Raw genomic sequence first — 21,974 nt, forward strand, 5'->3', positions numbered from 1 at the left:
GAGAGAGAGAGAGAGAGAGAGAGCGAGCGCCAGTCATGGCCCTGAAAGTATCATATATGAGGCTCGCTGCTTCTCCTGAATAGCTTAATAGACAGAAAAGAAAGACCAGATAGCACAACGCAAAGCAGGATGGCAGCACTTGGAAACTCGCCCAGGTTCTCAGCACAGATTTCCAGGGGGCAGCTCTTCTCAGGGCTAAGCTTATAGTCCCTGGGCGTTGAGAATGAATGTGTTTAGATTTGGGTTCTGTTTGTGGTTCATCCTGTTTCCCAAAGCAGTCCTCAGAAGCCATCCTATCTGCCATATCCCTGCTATCAAGGTGTGTTTCTCTCCCTAACCTTGACTGAGCTGAAAGTACAGGTTTGAATTCCAGGTCTAGGTAAAGACCTCTCTATAGTACTCTGTTTTCCCTATGAAGAACATCTTGATATGGAAGCAGAGCGTTACAATAGTGGGAAGGAGGGTTCTGACCTGAGTAGAAGCTTCTCCAAGAAGTCACAGGACTCCTCAGAGTGGATAGAGCTTTTGCCTTCAGCTTCAATGACTCTGTACAGTCCAGACTTCCAATAAGCAAGTCAGGAAACCCTATTTTGGATGGATGACACTATGGATGGGGGAGCTGCTAGTATTTGAGGCAATAGTCCTCCCCTGGCAGAGCTCTCCAGCCATGCCCACAGTCACAGAGCAGCCCTTTCCCATCCTATAGCAGAGTCCCCGCACTAGAAAAACAGGCCAGGCTCACATCTCATAGGGAGTCCCAGGGCCTGGGGCCTAGAGAGATCTCCCAGAAAATGTTTCTTGAAATCAGTGAACTTTGTCTACTCCTCTGAGCAAGGTGTCCAAAAAAGTGCCAGAAAGTTGACCAAAATTATACTCATAAAACACACACACACACACACACACACACACACACATACACACACACACACACACACACATCACACACACACACACACATCACACAAATGCACAGCAAATCCTGTGACCAACAAATCAACTCAGATCAGTCTACCACCTCATAGATAGCAAAGCTGAAACTGTTTTTAGAATGGAATAGAAATATCAGAGGCCCTGATTAGACAGTTTAGGCTCTTTTTTTGTTGGCACTTTTTGCCCTTTTAGAGAACATTTAGGTCCCAGGCCAAAAAGGGGGTGGGGGAGAGAAAGAGAGAGAATGAGAATAATCATCAGGGTTCACTGTTGGGAGCCACCAACCTCACTGTGGTTCCACAGCGGGAGATCCAGGCCCACACAGCAACTTCTCCAGTGACCATAGGCCTGAGCCAGGCTCATGCCTGTCTGGAGGGGAGTGATTTTCAAGGAAACTTTGATTTCCTGATGATTTGTTTTTAAAAGACACTATGCTTTGTTGAGATACCCAGAAATGAGTAGAAACCTCCATCACTTTGTCCCTGGGAGCCTTGCTAATCAGCATTGAGGGGGGACAGCCTTGAAACACATCACCCCAATATGATAGAAGTCCAAAGGCGATTTAGAATTTCCTGATTTACATCATTTTCTTCACACTTTCCCAGGAGTGCGTCAGCTGTAAATATTAAAGGAGGCCTATATTTTATTGTGATTAATACATGTGTATTTTAGTTTCCAACATGGAAGCCCTGTGAGATAAAGAATGAAAATGATAACAGAATCCCGCTTTCCTTGCTTTCTCTCTCTCTCTCTCATTTCCCTTCCTCATAAATACTTTTCTTTTAGGTTTTTATTTATGGGGCTCATGTAAAGAATGGGCATAGACTCAAGGAAGAGAACCTAGTTAGGTACTGTTGACATACTTTCTGTTGTAGAAGGGCCCTGGACCAGTAGTTTACCTGCTGCCCAAAGAAACACCACTGTTACCATGTGACACCCAGTGGAATGTGCTGCCCAACTCACTTCCTACTAACCATCCGCAGGATCTAAAATGACTCCTCCCCACCATCAACCCCGTCTTCCTTTCCATGTCCCCGCTGTCCTCCTGGATCCCTTCCTTTGCCCACTTTTCTTTGCCTCCTGGCTCCCTTTCCCTCTCACCCGTAAGAACAACTATGACCAAGGAGACAAGAAAAGCTATGACTATTTTTTTAAAAATACAAGAACAATACAATCCACCATAGTCCTGTCAAAGCCACCATGGTGGGACTGGGCTGCATGTGCCAAGAGTGATGGGGGATGATTTTAAAGGCTGTACTCCAAGTGACCAACCAATCTGCCGACCCAGTCGACACACACTCTCTCTCTTGTTGTCCCTACAGGAAAACCATAAGGGTTAAAATAGTAGATGAGGAGGAATACGAAAGGCAAGAGAATTTCTTCATTGCCCTTGGTGAACCGAAATGGATGGAACGTGGAATATCAGGTGTGAGATTCTTTAAAAAAACGAACAAAATAAAACAAGAAAAAGAAAGAAAAAATTTTAACAAACTGAAAAGCAACAACAACAAAAAGCAACTGTATTTTTTCTCCCCCTTTTTCATCCCTTTTCCTTCCTCCTTTTGACCAACAGACTTTTTTTATTCTCTTCCCTCCTGTATTCTCGCTCTCACCCTGTTTCGGTATCATCTCTGCCTTCTTAGCCTTAGCTTATTTCCAAGTCCTCCTTTCCCACCTTTTGGGCAGTGCTGCAGCCTCAACTCCTCATTACCCTCATGAGTTACTTCCGCCTTGTGCTCCAGTTATCTGATGACCACTGTCCCCTGCACTCTCCCGCACAGCCCACACACATACACAATAACCTGTAAATGTGGCACCTCCTTGGTGGGTGGGGAGGAGAAGAAAAAGAAAGGAATGTGATGCAATGCATGCCGGTGCCCCTCCCCTGCTTTCTTCCCCTCCCACTCCTCACTCTCTAGCCTGGATTGAATGGGGGATGGTCTGGAATGGGGGCTGGGGCCCATGTTGCGATGATGCTTTGACAGTTTTCTGCTGCATTCCCCAACCTCCTCCGTTGAGTGCTTGGCAGGTTATTCACTTGCAGAGTGTCCCATAGGCCCCTCTGCCCTTCACGAAGGTAAGTGTTTTACCTGGCTATTTCAGTGGGGTAGACCGTGGCCTGGAGAAGTATACCATTTGTCAGAGGCCACAGCTTCTGAAAGCTCTCGGAGAAAGAGCTGGCTTCTGAGGTAGTCATGTAATTTGCAACCCTGAGCTATTCTTCCTCCCTTTGGCATCCTGCCCCATCTCATTTTACCTCTGTTCCTAGCCCAAGGTAAGTTACTTTATTCAGGCTGCTTTAGGATAATGCAATCCCCAAAGCAGAAAATTGAGAGTCTGCAAAAGGAAGGAAGTCATTCCAAGTATGGAAATCTCCTTAGCCAGAGGGCCCTGGAAAAGGACAACATTGGGCAGGCCCAGAGTACTGACTTACGGACTTTCCAATTGGAAAAGGGACTCTAAATGCTATAGTTGGTGTTGGTCCTCAAGAAACAGGTGTTGGATGGTTCACAGAAGCCTGCCTTTGCTTTACATCTCTAAATGAGCACATCACCCAGATCCCAAGATAACACCTCATCCCACACCAGAGAAATGGCCTCATCTCCTTTCCTCTGGACATTCATCTTGGAATATCTTCCAGGGTTTCATTCCTATGGGACGGATTATGTTGCAACCAAGGTAGATGTAAGGAAAGATTTCTTCCCTTGAAGAAAATGATTGGAAGCCACTACTCTGAAAGTGGTGGAGGAATGTATGTGGAAATTGGTAAGTGTGCACTTGGGAAATACCAAGAGGAAGAGATGACACTCCTCTGCAGGAGACATACGCTGCTGAGAGCCTCATGGAAGATGAAACAGTGAGATTCACTTGTTTGTCAAAAAGGGTGATCATTCTGCAACCACTTCATATTTACATGACAAAGAGCATCATACAGCCTTTCACCCAAGGACAGATCTAAGAGATTCAGCAGCTACTCTCCCAAAGGCTCATCAACAGGTCTTCTCAGACCCATATGATTGGTCAGTTCTCATTTTCTTCTGCGGACTCTCTGCAGACCTAACCTGATCTATGCCCACACTGCTTTGGACACACCTGATGTTGTAGAAGCAGAAGTCCTCTCCATCTTCTATGCTCATCTTGTCCTTGGCCACCTAATAAGATGCTGCCATGACCCTGACTGCCAAAGAGTGCTGGAAGAAAGAAAAAAATCTCTGGTTCCATTGCTCCCCAGGCTTGCCAATCTTCCAGTTTCTGCCACTGAGAATATTCTCAGAAATTATCTCAACATCTGCCCTACCTCATTCCCACCTCCCGTGTGCATTTATTCCACATCCTCATGATTGGTTGGATGCAGCAGACACCTAAGGTCACTGTAAACCAGCTTCGTCAATTTCCACAGTCCCAACTACTTAGGTGCCAAGGAAAGCAGCACAAAGGATCACACAGGGTAGCTGGAAAGAAGGCAGTGGCTCTGGACAAGAATAGGTTGGAAGTCTGTCCATGATTTTATTCCACCGGTAAAGAGGCTCTTCTTATCTGCCCCTTCAACAAACGCCTATCAACAGTAGGACAGAGAGTGACCTAAGATAAACCTTGTGCTCTTCTGTGCTCTTCAAGAGGTTTGGTCAGACGTGAATGCCTGTGGCTACTCCCCATATGAGGACTCCTTCTTGATGTATTGGATTCTCTGTCCAAGGAGATATCAACAAAGCCCTGGTGGAGCCTAGTCATGGGGGAGGGCATAGGTAAGAAGACAAGGATTCCATCAAGTCATTGGTGTGATATGTCCCCAAATCTTCCCAAGATCAAGATACCAAGATGGTAGATGCCAATAGGAAACATATCAGTTTCCTGGCATCCTGTTCTATTGTCTGTAGGAGTAATTTTCAGTTTCTTCAGGTCTTCCCACATTTTGTCGTCAGGCCATAAGGTGAAAGGTCATAAAACTTGAATTATCTAGACTCAGAATCAAATGAAAACCCATTCTGATTTCCAGAATTCCCTGCTGTTCTTGGAGTGAGAAACAGTACAGTGGAAATTGCTTTTCATTACCGCTGCTGCACGGGAGAGTCTTAGGCATTCAGAACAGCATAGTCTCTGTGTGGTCCAAATGACAACTGCCTTACAAAAAAAAGGACTGGATTTGAAATAGGAGATTCTATTCTTGGCAAACAAAATAGATGTTAGAAGTGAGATTAAAAGTTTTGGACAAGCTTGGGGAGGGGAAAAGGGAGGATGATTAAAAAATATGGTTGTGGAGCCGAGTAAGCACTGGGGTCTAGAGGTGGAGTTCTGAGAGCAACACTGAGAGCAGAGTCCAGGCTGTTGGGCCTGGGCCTGGGCCTTGAAAGTCTCAGGTGGGAAAGGAAAGCACTCTCCCCCAAGAAGGGGGTCTGTTTGTGCCTCCTCTTACCGCATCCATGGGCTCACCTGACAAGCTGTCAAGATGCTTCCAATTATTTACAGAGCTATGCTCTTTCCTGCTTGTCCCGGGGCTGTCTGAACAGGGATAGATGACTCTCACCTGACCCTGGGGATCAATAAAGGGAAAAGGTCAGCTCCAGCTTCTCATAATCAGCAGCAGGAAAAACACCCTGGAGGTATCGTGTCACTCAAAGTTGGGCTACCTGGATCTCACTGACCCATCTATAACTGCTAGGTGGAATGTCTCAGATTCATGTAGACAATGACTAGAGAGTGGTACAATGCCAGCTGATTGCAAGCCCTCTCGCTGTGCTAGGGATGATCCTGGCGTTGGGAGGTGCGTCTGAGTGAAAAACAGGGCAGCCAGGGACCTTTTGGAAGAGCTGCCCCTTGTCTGGCCTACCTGGGTACATTGATGCATTTGGGTCTCTGGTCTTCACTGGAATTTGGGGTCAAGAAGATCCATAGAAGGTGCAGAATGAACAAGCTCTTTTGCTGTCATCTATCTATCTATCTTCCTATCTATCTTCCTATCTATCTATCTATCATCTATCATCTATCATCTATCATCATCTATCTATCTCAATGTGGTAAGGAGATCCATTGATCCATTACCCCTTGTAATTCCATATGGGAGACAGCAGAAAAAGTCAGTTGCTGCTTATATACCATAAAGATTCTGGATCTACATATGTCTTCAATGGCTGTGAATATGGGATGATGGATCACAGGCCTGAGTTGCATTCCTAGAGATTTTTAGAAGAAACAATTCACAGACACCCTCCCTCCCACTCTTTCTTCAGCAACCTCCATCAGTCACCAGCTACACCAGGAGTATGTGGAGTGTATTCCCAGACTTTTATTTGACAAGAGCCAAGGAATAAGGGGCTGTACTAATCACCGAGATGAAAATGTGGTATGTCACAAGAATGTTTTATTTTGGGACCTTGAAATCTGAAAGAGTTTAGCGTAAGTACAAATTTAGGGACTAGGGACAACCTGTGTTGGGTCCATCTTTAACTCAGCTTCCCAGTCCATGCAAGGACCTTGTATTTGTCATCTCCCATCTATGAATAACTTTTAATCTGTGAACATGACAATTTCTCTGGTCCAGAATATCTGGACTCTGATTTAGCCTGTCCTGTCTGGAACAAAAGGCCACCATCTAGAGATGTAGCAACACAGGATTTATGAAAAATACAATTACTAAAATTGTCAGCAAATAACAAATGTTTGTTGAACAACTACTAGTTGCAGTGAATTTGCTAGGCACACACAATACAAAGTGGTAGGCATGCATGGCCCTGACCTCCAGGCTATATCTATAAAAAGATTAAACCATTCAAGGAAAACATTCTGCAGGACTTACTTTTTCACTGGGCCATTCTTTTAGAGGAACTCAAAGTGCCAACCGACATGGTGGCTATGAAGCCACTTGTGGCCATGGAAGTGTTTCGGGCCCTGGGAGATCTGAGCATGATCTGATTATGAGGTTAGGGATAGAAGATATAGAACTGGGCACTGTTCCACTCTTGTACACCATTGCTCAGTGCCCAGAGCTCCTATTCAAGCCCCAGGGTCATATTCTCCACCGATAAGTCAGTTATTCTGGCAGGGATGCAACCTGTAAAGTTTTCAAGGTAACTGATTCTCACTCCTTCACAGAATGGATGTGATAACTTGATTCCTTAGAAAATCACGAATGACTAGCTCTGTCTCTGCTTCACCCACTTGGTTCCCCTATCTTCATCCCTCTATCCCTAGCTTTCATAGTCACAGGGAAACTCATAGTCACGTGGAGGAAACTCTCATAACTGCAGGGTCCTGATGCTCAGCAGTCACACCTCTTGCTACTGCTGTTGCTGCTGCTGCTGCTACTGCTGCATGCTTTAAATGCTGCCTTTCGCATGCGGCTGCAGAGCTCTCACCTGCTAAGCTCACTGCTTCCCTTATGCTGCTGCAACCACAAAGCCTGGGGACACTTTTAAGATGGAACCTTAATGTTCTTTCCTTTTCTTTCTTCCCCTTGTCTGGTATCCGTTTGCAAACAGCGCTCCTGTTGTCTCCAGGTAAGAGGTGTCTTGCCCCCTCTTTTCTACTTCTTGCCAGGGCTGTTATTTAGTTTAAGACCAAAGTCCTTTGATTTATTTAATAGGAACTGTAAGCTCAAGTTAACCTGACAAGTTCTCCTAAAGCCTAGGAGGTGTATTTCCCGCTTGAAGTAATCATAAGGACGTAGGCAATTCCTTGAGCACCATTTTTGTCAGTGGATGTGGGTAAAGGCATAGGCTGGCCCTCTCTGGAACCAGGAAGGGAACTGAAACTTACCAAAGAGATGGTGGGTCATAGATGTCTCCTGAGTCTTAGTTTACCTGTCATCTCATGTTGTGGGGCAAGAAAGGATGAGAGTCAGAGCTGAATCTCCTCATGATGGGATTTGAAAGAACATACTTTGATCTTGAGCAATCCAGGGGAAATACTCAGGAGCTGCTGTGAGAACATGAAAGGCAATTGTTAAAGAACCTAGAATTTTACACATACTGGAGATCTTCCATCTTATCACAGCTGAGGTCTAAATTGCTAGCACTTTGGTTTATTTGTCATTGACACTTGAAGTCCCATGTGCCATGAACAACAAGAATTAGGATAACGTGGCAGGTGGAGGTAATTATCTGGCTGGAAATAGAAATGTTAGAGGATTTATTTTGGAGAGATGCTCATGCAGAATCTAGATCCTGTGGTAGGACAGACATCTATCCTGATTGTCTGCCTGAATCAGTGGAATCCACTCATGAACAACATGTAACTTTGTGAGAGATAAGAAAGCATGTCCATCATATCCAGGGATACTGTAGCTTATGGTGCAGGCAGAGTGAACCACCGTAAGATGTCTCAGTATATTTTAAAAGAACATTTTACACGTCATTAGTTCTTTGAACATATTTTTAAAAATTAAGGTCATTTAAGAGGCAACACATCTTATATAATTCATTGGTGTTCCAAGTCACCTATAGGTTATACCCTGGGTTTGAGAAGGGGGGTCGTTTACATAGTAAGGACCTTTGCCTCCTTGGAGCCTCAAACAAAAAATGTAGATAAACCCCTACATTTTCCCTTTTTGAAAAAATTGCTCCAGCTTCCTTGGCCTCTTGCTTCCACTTTATAACAATAGGATAAGGGCTACCTCCAGCCCATATATTCCACTATCCTCCCTGGGTATCAATGTCTAGCACTGGGTGTTCCTTCTCCATTTCACTCATCCTCTTGCCTGAGAAGGTATTTGTGCTTCTTCGTTCCAACTTTTGCCTCCTCCTCCCACCAACCTCTTACAACAAAGACTGTGATTTAATTTCAGCTTCCTTATATAGTACTTTCAACATATTTGCACAAATACCAAGAGAAGCTGAAAAAAAAGAAGGTGTCATTTCCTAGATCTTGCAATCTGTAAACCTTTAATTTAGGAATCCTTGGTTAAACTTTAAATTCACTGGAAATTTAAAACCCTTGTTTGAATTTTCCTGGGTGGACAGTCAAACAAAATTAATAATGCCTGGTGGTGAAAGATGAGAAGTAAATATGTTCACTCTGAGCCTCACCACCAAGTTCAGACCTGGGAGTGAGGGCACTGGCTGCATCACCCCACTTCTTTCTGAGGATGTCTGTAGAGCATTCACGGCCATGATTCCTGTCTGGCCTGGCAAGCGCTTTGTTCTTCCAATATTTGCTCAATCTCTCATCTCATCTCTCTCTCTCTCTCTCTCTCTCTCTCTCTCTCTCTCTCCCTCCCTCTCTCTCTCCCTTCCTCCCTCCCTCCCTCCTTCACTCCCTCCCTCCTTCACTCCCTCCCTCTCTCCCCGCTCACCTCTCTTTCTTTCTACCTTCTGCTTCTTTTTCTCCCCTCTCTTCCTTTTTTTTACATTTGAGTTTGTTTAGTCAGTCTGAATATCAACATCACCTGCCATTTATTCTCTTTACTTGAAATTCTGAAGAGTCACATAAACAAGTGATCAGAATCACTATGGTCTTTTAGGTTTGAGACTGATCACTCTCTCAAGAAATTAACTTAATTTGAATTTAAGAAATGATTATTACAAAAATAGAAAAAGGGAAGAATTACTACCAAACCAAGACACCAAATCAGAGTTGATTTAAATGTAATCAGTTGACAGATATATAGATATAATGCCTCTCTGGGGCTGAGGGAGATTCAAAGATAGAGGATGGGTTATTTGTCAAAGACATTTCTGCAAAAAAGCTAGATGGAAAAACTGACTGTCACCACAGGGGTGGACAGGTCAGTAGTTTGATCAATATCCTGCCAGGTGGATACAGTGCTAGATTGATTGCTAGACAAGGGGTTAGACAGGTACATTTATATGTCACTGGAGAGCTCATTATATTGGTATAAAGTTCTTGTGGCACATGTAAAGTATGACATGGGGGAGTTCGAGGTGGGGGTGGAATAATACTGTCACTGCTAGGATAGTCATTTAAATATGCTTCCAAAGCCCAGAGGTAGAGGAAAAGCATACCCATGCTTTTAAGGAATCTATGTCTTTTTCCAAAGGCTTATTTTCAGAGTGGCTTGCAGTTTGGCTTCTAGGATCACTGACTTCATAGCCAGAATCCTGGCTATACCCAGATTTACCTTCAGTGTTAACTAATTAGAGACTCAGAATTAATGAATTAAATGAAGTCAGGATGCTAGAGGGTGTCTGCTAACTTAGAAATATACAGAAGAATGTAGAACCTTGAGAAATAATTGTTTCTGAAAGTCGTCACCAACTCTAACTGGAGGACAGCACCACGGACAGCTCCCAAACACTTTGGGATTTGCCTTCTGTGTTTGGTGCCAGAGGCACTGAGTAGAACAGCCAGCTCAGGACTCCTGTGCACACTGTCTTACCATCTTCATTCAGGCCGACCAAGAAAATCCTTATATAAAATAGGCTCTCTGCTTGATAAACTTCCACCCTTGGTTGATAGTCCTTTCGGTGAATACCTTTCCTTGCTTGCCACCTCAAGAACTTGAGTCTCACCCCTCCCCATGCTTCACCAGTTCCCAAGATAGAGAGAAAAGAAGACCACCTTGGCCTCTGACCCAATTTGTCCTTCAGATTATCCAAAGACTAGAGGATTTCCCTAGGAGATTCACTGTGTGGAATGAAAGCAATTAAGGAGCTGAATAAAAGAATTAATTGCATGTAAGAATGTGGACTTGGATGGAAAGATATTTAGACAAGCTCTGAAAGAAACAGGCTGCCAAGAGCAATTTTCTAATCAAAGGGGAATAAAAAGATTCAACCTCTATTTTGCTGTAATCCAGAAAACATGTCTTCATGGTGAAGTGGTCTTAAAATGGACTCACCAGCTGAAGTGGAAAAAAGTTCTAACTGTTCATCATGAGAAGGGATCACTGGTAAATGAGTCAAGATGCTGGGGGACACAGGGAATGCTTCAAAATAAAATAAAGGAATACCTTTCTTTGGTTGTTTTCGAATAAATATTTGTATTTCAGAAGAAATGGACCTGCTTCCTGCAAAAATCCTTGGGATCTTTCATTGGAAATTCATGAAGTTTGGGGGCGGGGGGATCTTCCAAGTTTCTTTCTTATTGTGAGGGTAATGTTTACTTGTATGAAATGTAGATATTCCTGGAAATATCCCCCCTCTCTCCTTCATAAAGGGGATAGTGCCAAGAGTGTTGGAAATGGAGGTTAATGTGAAGCAGTGGATATTCTCCTTGGATTAAATGTGCCTCTGACCTCCAAGAATTCTTACATGAAGTACTTGAGCAGTCAGGCACACAGTTTTAAATAAAGATCAAGAGATACATTCCCAACTCTCCAATATCTCACCATATGACTTGGAGACTTCATATGGTGGTATTTCTCAGAAGGTTTTTGGATCAGGTTGCCCACCAAGGTGTGAAATGGAAAGAAGAATATTTATCCCAGGTCTACAAGAAACCCTTTCATGATCTGATGGTCACAAAGTGCTCAGTGCTTTATGGAAAGGGGCACTAAAAAATACACAAAATCCCCATTCCCAAGAGCTATTTGCTTTATGCCCACTGCCCAGGCCTAATACTCTGAGCTTTAGACTTTTAGGTAATGAAGAATGTGCTAAAGCTAGTCTGATTTTGTTTTGTTGCAGAGGTGACAGACAGGAAGCTGACTGTGGAGGAAGAGGAAGCCAAGAGGATAGCAGAAATGGGAAAGCCAGTATTGGGAGAACACCCCAAACTAGAGGTCATCATTGAAGAGTCCTATGAGTTCAAGGTCAGGCTATAATATAAGTGAGACCTAATTGAATCATAGAGTAATAGGGTGGGAGGTAGAAGACCTGGAGTTTTGTTCCAGTTTAACACTGAATATGTCAAGTTGAAACTGCACAAATCACTTATCCACCCATCTCAGCTTCCCCGTTTGTAACATGGAATGAACAGTGCTGGCCATTTTGTGTCTGAGGGATATTGTGAGGATAGCATATGTAATAAACGGGCTGTAAAGCCCCTAGATGTGTAATTGCTATGGTTTAACTGTATTTTTTAAACAGCGATACTAAAATTCACTATTCCAGGGCAAGGTTTATTGGTACCGTTACCATTGTTCTCTTTTGTATTACCCTAAATATCCAATGTCGGAAGTTGCAACCTAAAAAAGAGTTCCCCAGAAGATACTCCCCAAGGCCATCCCATGTATAACTTTTAGAACACGTGGAGCCCCTGGGATGCAGGGCACCTTTCATTCCCTTGAAACACCAGACTCCTCGATGGTTCTGAGCACTCTCACCTCATGGTTCCAAGTTTTTATCTCCCTGACAGAGCACGGTGGACAAACTGATCAAGAAGACAAACCTGGCCTTGGTTGTGGGGACCCATTCCTGGAGGGACCAATTCATGGAGGCCATCACTGTCAGTGCAGGTAAGAGGGTCTCAAGATGGGCACAGGCCTTGCTGGGAGAAGGAGGCAACACCGGAGAAAGAAGAATGCAGCCACACGCACAACCCGCCAGTTTCTGGGGAAACCTCTGTGCCGAGCCCCCGCCCCTGCCCCCAGCTCTAGTCCTTGCTGCCTGCCTGGTTCCCTAGGCCACTTTGGAAGAGAATCATGGGGTAACTAAAAGAGTATGGCTATCTCTGATTTCAAGTCCTGGCTCTGCTGTATGAACTGGGACATGCTATTCTCTTTAGGCCTCAATCTCCTCATCCAAGAATGGAACTATTGCCACCTTTCTCAGAAAAGTGAGTAGAATGGTGCAGGGTCTGGGACCAAACATGAACTCAGTAAATTCTGGTTTCCATCCTTCCTTCCTCTCAGTAATTTGGTCCTCATTTTTGTAAAATGGAAGGCTAATTTGACTTAAAGATGTGGAGATCTGGAGTTAATAAAATCTTTGCACTGATTGACAAGTCCCCGCCCTGTATGATTCCAAACTTCTCCTTTGGCATGTACTGATAGGCTCCCTCCGTGGGCACCCACAGCACAGCCAGGATCCCAGAGGCCCACAGGTGTGTTGCAGTGGGGATGGAAGGCTCTCACCGCCACCACCACCAATATTACCTCTCAGCACCCGGGGCCTCCCGTACTGCCGAGCACTACCGGCCTTGTCTGTTTTCAGGAGGCCTTATTGTCATAACAACCCACAGGGTCATATCCTCAAAGCCCCAGCGCCACTACAAAAGTACAGCCAGGAAGGGAGGGCTGCCGCGGCTGCCGCTGCTGCAGCTGCCCCACTTTTCACGTCGCCTGCTTCGGACACTCCCAGTTCTCCCTCTGATGACCTTACTTTGTCCCTAAAGAGACAATACTGGAATGTAGGCCACATGATCTAACGCTCTCCCTTTTCAAATGAGGGAACTGAGGTTCAGAAACAAAAGGTGATTTACCCCAGGTCACAGATTCTCTTCATGGCAAAACTGCAGTTGGAACCCAAGTGTCCTGACTCCTGCATTTTTCAAGCCCAGCTTCCGTGGGCTGTGTCAAAACATTACAGAGGTCACCCTTGACAAGGCACCAGCATGCCTCAGCCCATCCGCTCCTCCTGGGCTGCTGAATGGGCAAGTCTGCCCACATTTCCTGGCAAGGACAAATGGTGCCCATCCCCGCACTGTCCCATGGGATATTTGGAGGATGGCACTGGCTCTCTGGTATGCCCACATGATCTGGAATGACAGCCATCCCTCTGGGGATGGATAATGACCAAAACCACGAGGTTACTGCAGCAATCATGTCAGGAAGATTAAAGAGGAGCCTCATTGGCATCTAGTGAGGAGTGGGCACACCGCTGATTTCGCATTTCTTCACCTAAGCAACCAAATGCCACCTGCTCCACCCTCCTGTAGCTGTCTTCCACCGCCTTGTCCCTCTCGTGGTCTCCCGTGCTGTCTCTTACTCTCTTTCCTCTCCTTGTTCCTGTCCTCTCTCTCCCACTCTCCCTGGATGCCCTACATTCAATGTGATCAATGGGGCACCCCTGCTTGCGTCCCACTGCACAGCTGTTTCCTGGTGCCCGTGCCCGGCCTACACCAGCTGCCCGGGAGAGGGCTGGAGCCTCCTTCCAGCTGATGGTGTTCGTGATGTGGGTTAGCCTCGAGTTATTGGAGAATGGGGGTCTGACCTCATGGCCCTGTCCTGGGCCTGTTTATCTTGCCTCCAGCAGGGGACGAGGATGAGGATGAGTCAGGCGAGGAGAGGCTGCCGTCCTGCTTTGACTACGTCATGCACTTCCTGACAGTCTTCTGGAAGGTGCTGTTTGCCTGCGTGCCCCCCACAGAGTACTGCCACGGCTGGGCCTGCTTCGCCGTCTCCATTCTCATCATTGGCATGCTCACAGCCATAATCGGGGACCTGGCCTCTCACTTTGGCTGCACCATTGGCCTCAAGGACTCAGTGACAGCTGTTGTTTTCGTGGCGTTTGGCACCTCTGTGCCAGGTGAGCCTGAGGGGTGCTTGGGTTTGCAAAGAGATAGTACTGGGTTTAAGTGACCCCCTATACTTTGCCTCATTATCTCCCTTACTATCCCAGATCTGAGCTTAATAGCCCCTCTGCCCCTAAGGTACACGAAAGTCAGTCAAAGGGGTTAATGAGAGATAACATTTCTTGAGCACTTTGAATGTATCAGACACTATGTACACTAAGCAATTTACATGTTATATCCCTGAGATGCTCTTACCCAAACCCTATTCAATAGGGACAGTTATTATGCCCACTTGACAGAAGAGGAAACTGAGGCCCACAGAGGTTAAATTACCTGCCCACGTAAGTGGCCCAATTTCTTAGCCTACACATTATTTGAATAGATATTGTCTTCCTTCTGTTTCCCTCCGGCAGTGTCTGAGAGGCTAAAGATTAGCTTGCTTGAAGATGTCAGAACAGAAATGCCCACAAGCATTCTTGGCCTCCTCTGCTTAGAAGGACACCTGTGAGAACAAAGTGTCTCCTAGCAAGACAGGCAAAGAAAGCTTAGTGAGCTCATGTCCTTTCATACGATGAATTACATATCCTTTTTTTTTTCTTACAAACACCTAAAGATGAACAGGAACAAGCGTACATTTATTCACTTATTAGGCAAAAATTTCCTGAGCCTGGTACAGTCCTTTGCTAGTTGCCGGGACTATATTGGGAGGCAAGACAGACATGCTTCTCCTCTCCACATGGAGTTTATAATCTAGTGATGGGGACTACACTCAGCCACTGTAATTAAAATCATCTTGATAAGTTCTGTGAAGAAAAAGTACAGGTGCTATGCAAGCGAAAAACAAGGGGACCTGGGCTGGGTGAGGTCAGAGATAGCTTCCAAGGAAGGCTCTGTGTAAGTTGGGCTGGAATGATGAGTCTCAGTTAGCAGAGGGAGAGGGGCTGCACTAACTCAGGTTCCTTACCTAGTTCAGTAGGGATCTCCAGGGCGTCTCAACCCTGAACTCCTGCTGGCCTTCCAGTTGCTACAGGAAGAGAGAGCATCCTCCTACAAGAGCATTAGGCTGAGTCTCATCAGACAGGACTCTGCTGGTTGGATCCAGAGAAACCATTCCTGGACCAAGAAAACAAATCCTCTGGAGAGGAACTGAATCTACATCACACTCTAGGAAAACCTCTTCCCAAGACCCCAGCACTGACCAATGGGATTGATTATTCATACATTGGTGACATAAGAGGTTTGGCTATTATGGAAATGCATCTGGTGGTAGATAATTAAATGGATGATTCAGAAACGGTTTTGCGGAGGACATGCCCTGTGATCTCTCTTCTCCAGGCCTCAAGAGACTGGAGCTATTAGAGAGGAAGAAGTAGATACGGAGAAAAGGAACAAATGTAAGAAGAAATTGCAGAGGGTCAGAGGCAAAAAAGCAAGGTCATAGGCAAGAACAGGCAAGAGGTTTTCTCTGGGAGATCTGAGAAAATTGGCAATAAGGAGGCAAGCCAGGGCAGCAGGGAGAATGCTTGGGGTACTTCCAAGTCCTTGCGGTTGGTCCAGGGAACAGCTGCAGCCTTCGGGGCTTGAAGAAGGTTATGCTGTGGTCTATTCAGCTGATTTCGGGGCTTTGGCTGGAACTCTTTGGATGTAGGGTATGCAAAGGACCTTTAAGTGAGGGTTTTAGGGTCAACTCTCTTGCTGACTTCCCATGTGACCTTAGGTAGCTTCCTTGGCCCTTGTTCTCCTTACCTTTAAAATAAAAGGGTGACGAGATGTCCCTGACAGTCCCACCAGTTCCCACAATCCATGTCAACATCTAAACTCAAGCAGCCTCCAGGGCCCTATGCTCCATATATTATACTAACTGCAAAGGCAGAGCCCCTCTTCCTTGAGTCCACAGCTCATCCTGCATACCCTCATCATGGTTCCCCAGCATGTCCTCTGTCCCTGAAAATTCAGCAGCACCTAGCACAATGCTGAGCCCATTGCTGAGGCATTGAGCAATCACGGTCTGTGTTACTGAGTAAAATGCCCATATGACAGTTACCACCAGGCACCTACTACTCTAGGAGCTTCCCAGGATGTCAAGACTCCCTGGGGAGATATTATGGAATAACAAACTCCCCTCACTAAAAAAAAAAAAAATAGTCAAAAGGGAACAATAAACCCACTCAGTAAATATCAGGACCAGAAAAGCCCTTAGGAATCTTTCAGATTCTGCATGGGACACTCAGAGACGTTGAGGTGACTGGTCCAAGGCCACACAGCTTGTTAACAGCAGAGCTGCCTTCCCTTCCTGGGCTCAACCTGCGGGCCCCAGCTACCGTTTAGACATACTCAACGGTAGGTCCTCCACGTCTCAGCCTCCCGCCAGCTCCAATTTGTCTCTGCCTTTTTCTAGATACATTTGCCAGCAAAGCTGCCGCCATCCAGGACGTGTACGCAGATGCCTCCATTGGCAACGTCACGGGCAGCAACGCCGTCAACGTCTTCCTGGGCATTGGCCTGGCCTGGTCCGTGGCCGCCATCTACTGGGCCTTTCAGGGACAGGAGTTCCATGTGTCCGCCGGCACGCTGGCCTTCTCTGTCACCCTCTTCACCATCTTCGCGTTTGTCTGTATCAGTGTGCTCCTGTACCGCCGGAGGCCCCACCTGGGCGGGGAGCTCGGCGGCCCTCGCGGCTGCAAGCTTGCCACGACTTGGCTCTTCGTGAGCCTGTGGCTCCTCTACATACTCTTTGCTACGCTGGAGGCCTACTGCTACATCAAAGGGTTCTGAGCCACAGACCCGGCCTCCAGCAAGGCAGGTCTAGGACTTCTCCTGAGAGAAGGACACTTCCCCTCCAGGGTCCTCTCCGGGATCCGCAGCCCTGGAGAGGCAGCGGCAGGACTCGAGCCCCAGGAACTTCACCAGACCTAGGCCCTGGCAGTGAACTGAAAGGGCAGAGTCTTAATCAGGCAAACAGAATGGAGGAAACACCCACCTTACCAAGTATTTAATTCAATACAAACCAACAACAGCAACAAATCCACTTCCACCCATGTCCCTGACCTATAGCAAAGATCAGACCCTTTCGCCATCTTCTGTTTCACGTTTTCTGATTACTCCTGTGTTCTACTTTCCTCGGGGGCAGGCTTTCTCCAGTCTGTCCAGTTCGGTGCATCACTGTTCTCGCACTCAGCTGGCAGGGCATGAAAATGAGTCCATGTGGCTGCTTTTGGGTTCTCTTTTCATTGTAATCCTTATTGTGGTTGCTTTCTTTTTCCACCAGGTTTTGCTCATTGTTTGTTTGTTCATTTTGTATTTTCTTTCTGAGGCTAGTAACAAAGGTGCTGTGAAGGAATTCAAGGTCTGAGCCAACTGATAGAGGCATTAATTTTCAGGCATACACTCTCCCCCTCTCACTGGGTAACAGCGGTCTCTTGCCTCCATCAAGGTCCTGTCCCCATATCCTTTTTTCTATGAATTCTTAAGTGGGCTGATGATGCTTGGGTGGAAGTAAGTTTACACACCCATGCTGGGCACTGAAGAATGGGGTGTGGGTGGGGGGTGGCTGGAGCAGGAGGAGCTTTATATGCTTGTGTCAAAATCAAATTGAAAAGAAAAAGTCCTTGTTCTCTTCCTTGCCCAAGCCTTTCAAATTCTGTCTCGTGGTGTCAATGTTTATCCTTCTGCGGGAAGATTCACCAAGTGGGAGATATGAGACAAAAATAGGAATGGTATGTGATGACAGAGGGCAGCTGGGGAAACAAAAGGGATTTTTGACTTCTTAAGTATCTTTGGCTTTGAATATGAGGCAGGAGAGAAGGGATGTCCCACTAGTGAGATCTTCAAGGGGAAAGATTATATTTAAAATGTCAGTGCTCCTGAGAAAGGTCAGCTTCACCACCCCTCACTGTCTGATGCACCACACTAAGAGGTCTGACTGTATCTCTTGAGGTAATACAAAAACTTAGAGGTTTATAAGAAAATAAGGGGCTCCTTCCATCTCTCTTGGACCCCCAGGTCATGTTTGAAAGCATTTTCACAAGATAGGAATTGGAATTCCTCATATCTCCCACATTCCTGCTTGTTTTTAAACCTCCTGAAGCTTTTTCCAGCCTGTGGGCTATTTCTTGCCCCAGTAGGAGGAATCTTAGTTGCCATAATTTCATGGAGCCTGGGTTTATAGAAAAAGAGATTGTCGTGCCCTACAGACCTTTTCCCAATAAATTTTGAAGGGACCTGGCTTTAAAACACACACACACACACACACACACACACACACACACACACACACACACGAAATCACCACCAAACTGCCCACAGATCTTTAGGCTTTCTGCATTGACATAAATGCATTTTTTAAGGGAAAAAAATTAGAAAAACACCTGTTTAATTTTAAACACATTTTATAAGAAAAAAAATAACTAAAAAAGAAACAGTGCTCATGTCATAAGCTATGTTGACAGTTGCCAGTGGAAATGTTGGGTTGGTTTAAAAAAAATAAAAGCTATACTTATATCTCTCTAAATACAGCTTGCTTCTTCCCGTGTTTCTTCAGGAAAAGGTCTAGAGGGCCACCTTGGGTTTCTCCTGGAGCAGATGTGGTTGAGGTGAAGGTGTCATCTCCTATTTGTATCTTCTATTTGTATCTGTCATCTCCTCAGATGCCGATGTGCCAGACCCAGTATTTTTAAAGCAAAAAAAAACACTTCAGGGAAATTTCACTTGTGAAAATCTGAACTTTAAGATGCTGGAGGACATAAGCCGTAAAGCTGCAACAACCAAAGAGGAAACAGCTTTTTGTATTAGAAAAGTGTGGTGGGGCAGGATTCCAACTAGGCAAACAGTGCCCTGTATTTATTATCAGTAGGCATATTCCTTCATTTGTTTGCTCATCATTCACTCCACTAATGTATCTGGAACACCCTCTGTGCTTTGAGCTACCTTCTGGCGACACACGAAGCCTAAGATCAAGTTCCTAACCCCAAGAAACTCGCAGTCCAGAGGGAGAGGGAAACTTCTTTTAACCAAGGCTCTTTAGGTCACAAGAAGCAGAAACCTATTAAACGAGCTCAGGAAATGGAGGGGAGGCAAGACTGTGAAGGCCTGGTGGGACATTCTCTGGAATCCAAGGCACAGCAGGCCACAGGAGCCTGAAAACCCTCAGGAACTAAGGTCACGCTCCACCTCCCCCAAACCACCTAGTCTCCTGCACTTTCGCTTCCTCCTCCCTGTGGGTCTATCCCCTTCTGCTCCCTTCCAAGGTGCTTCCTGTGCGTTGTCTGTCTTGTACATGGCCCAGCACAGCCACCCCCAGCCCTGGCACTGTATCATGATGTCACAGCTCCATTCACAGCTAACTGGAACATTCCTTTTTTTTCCCTGAGTGCAAATTCTGAATGAAGACAATGTGCCCAATTCCCCATCCCCAGGGGCCATTCCCAAAAGGTAGAATCCCTTGCCGAAGGCTGTGTCATGGTGCTTGGGGCGCCTGTGGACTGGTTGCTTTGAGTCAGGTGTCCATTCCTGGTCCGAACAACTCAGGTAAGGAGAGGAGGGTGGCAAGCACATTGTATGTCCTAGTGCCCTTTCCAAAAGCTAAGTGATGGGAAGGCGCCTATGGAGTATATGAGCCACCAAGGTGCAAATAAAAACTATAGTTCTATGTCTGAATGCTCGGAGTGGGGCATAAACAGAGCACCATGGGAACACAATGGAAAGAAACACGAACTCACCCTGGAATTGGGAAAGATTTCACAGAGAATGTAACATTTAGGTAGGATCTTGAAGGAAGAATAAATAGTGATTTGCCCTGGTAAGGGGTCTTGGTGTTGAAGGACAGACAAAAGGAAAAGAGCACTCTCAAAAGGGTGGGGCGAGGCAGGGGGTGGGTAGTGTGGGGGGGTGATGAGGATATGGCTGTAGTCCTAGAATAACAATAGTTGGCATGCCTAGAATACAGAGTTCAACAGCACAAAACAACACAAAAAGGCAGGCAGGGAGAAGGGTTTGGCTGAAAGGCTAGTTCAGTTTATTTGCCAGCAACTAAGTTGAAAATGAAAAATGCCCTTTAGCCGATTAAATGGTAGATGCAAAATCATGAAATCCATTTGTACCCATATATACTCTTTTTGGGGTCATTTCTGGGTTATTCGCATGTTAGATTTTGTCCAAAGAGAAGCTGAGATGAACCATAGTGAATGGGAGAGAGGGTTGACGAGAGGAACTGGGTACTAATCTAGATGCCACCACTAACTAGTTATACCATCTCCTCTCTGGAGCAGTTTCCTAAACTACAAATGAGGGGTTTTTTTCTTCCCCCTTCCCCCACCCCCCACCACCTTGGAGCCATTGTTCTCAGTCTAGTTGTGGAGGATGCCGCTTCACTGGCCTATGCTGGTATTATTGCTCTCTTCCCAGCTGAGGCAATCGGTCGCCAGCCGTCGGTTGGCCGCTCACAGTGGCTCACAGCAGCTCATGCCGTCCGCCCACCACTCACCGCAGCCCAGCTCCATGTCAAGCCGATGTTCACAATCTTAGCTGTAGAGGGCGCAGTTTACTGGCTCAGTTTACTGGCCCATGCGGGAATCGAACCGGTAGCCCTGTTGTTCAGAGTTCACGCTCTAACCAACAGAGCTATCCAGCCGCCCCACAAATGAGGTTTTAATACATGGTTTCTGAAGCCCGTTACTTCTAGCTTTACACTAGGATTCTAGAATATATCTACAAAAGTGACGTGTGTGTGTGTGTGTGTGTGTGTGTGTGTGTAATCAAACCGCTTGTCAATCTTATCTGACAGAGCACTGCAGTGTCCTTTTGCAATTCCTTGGCTCTATGGCCTGTGTATTAGGGTGAAAAAGACCTTGCCCGCCATTGTGTGCATGTCCATTTTCAGCACTTTTTACTGACTGGGCCACACCATTCTGTCCCTTGACTCACTTGTTACTCAGATGTAAGGTTAGCTGCTGTAATAAATAGTATTGCAGGGGCTTAGCAAAATGGAAGTATTTCTTACTCGTGTCACAAGCCAGTCAGGATGTTCCCAGTCAGCTGGTGGCTTTCTTCCATGTGATGATTCAAGAACTCGGTTTCCTTCCATTGTGCAATTCTACCACTCTCTGAGGCCTTGTAGTCCTCTTCATCCAGCCGTAGGTGGGCAGTTAAAGGCACACACCTGTCTAACTGCCTTGGCTCTGAAGTGGTTCTCATCACTCTTGGTCCACAGGATGGACCGCTAGTGAAAGCTAGTCACTTTAACACACCCAAATGCAAAGGAGACTGGGATATACAGTCCTGGCTGGGCAGCCACTTCCCAGTGACCACTCTAGTCTATGAAAGAATGAATTATTCTACGAGTGTGTGCCTCCACCACTACCCTTCTGTGATTAAAAGTAGATATTTTCAATACCAAGAGCAATCTGATCTATGTCTATGAGGAGTTTTATGGTTTACAGATAGCCTTTCATATACATGTGTTTTGGTCAGCTAAGAACAACAGTTGAGGCCTGACATCTTCCCCAAAGATAGCATGATACTGGAAATAGCTCTGCAGCTAGCCACCCAGCCCCCATCCCAATCTATAAAAGAAGGCTGGGGGAGAGATAGAAGGGGAGAGGCAAGAACCACTGGGCTGCTTCCTGGCCTCCTCCTTGAAGCTGAAAAAGCGGGGAGGCTCTGAGAGAATGGCTCCTAGGGATTTAGGCTGGCTGCAGGCC

The 21,974-nt window shown here is 45.9% G+C and overlaps 1 protein-coding gene across 8 annotated transcripts in view; it reads left to right on the top strand.

The window, feature by feature from the left end:
- The window catches only part of SLC8A3 (solute carrier family 8 member A3), a 149,085-nt gene extending 130,198 nt beyond the window's left edge, over positions 1–18,887 (top strand). For 4 of the 8 annotated variants that reach the window (XM_019641342.1, XM_019641345.1, XM_019641344.1 and 1 more), the window contains exons 5-8: positions 11,511–11,635; positions 12,181–12,280; positions 14,016–14,291; positions 16,676–18,887. In XM_019641342.1, the coding sequence (XP_019496887.1) occupies positions 11,511–11,635; positions 12,181–12,280; positions 14,016–14,291; positions 16,676–17,052 (878 nt within the window). In that variant the 3' untranslated portion in view covers positions 17,053–18,887. Of the gene's footprint in view, positions 1–2,065; positions 2,357–7,406; positions 7,425–11,510; positions 11,636–12,180; positions 12,281–14,015; positions 14,292–16,675 lie in introns of those variants that run through there. The other 4 variants (XM_019641347.1, XM_019641348.1, XM_019641346.1 and 1 more) reach the window with 4 other exon arrangements.
- Positions 18,888–21,974: the final 3,087 nt, after the last annotated feature.

The sequence above is a fragment of the Hipposideros armiger genome, unplaced genomic scaffold, assembly GCF_001890085.2.
Source record: "Hipposideros armiger isolate ML-2016 unplaced genomic scaffold, ASM189008v1 scaffold_59, whole genome shotgun sequence".
NCBI lineage: Eukaryota > Metazoa > Chordata > Mammalia > Chiroptera > Hipposideridae > Hipposideros > Hipposideros armiger.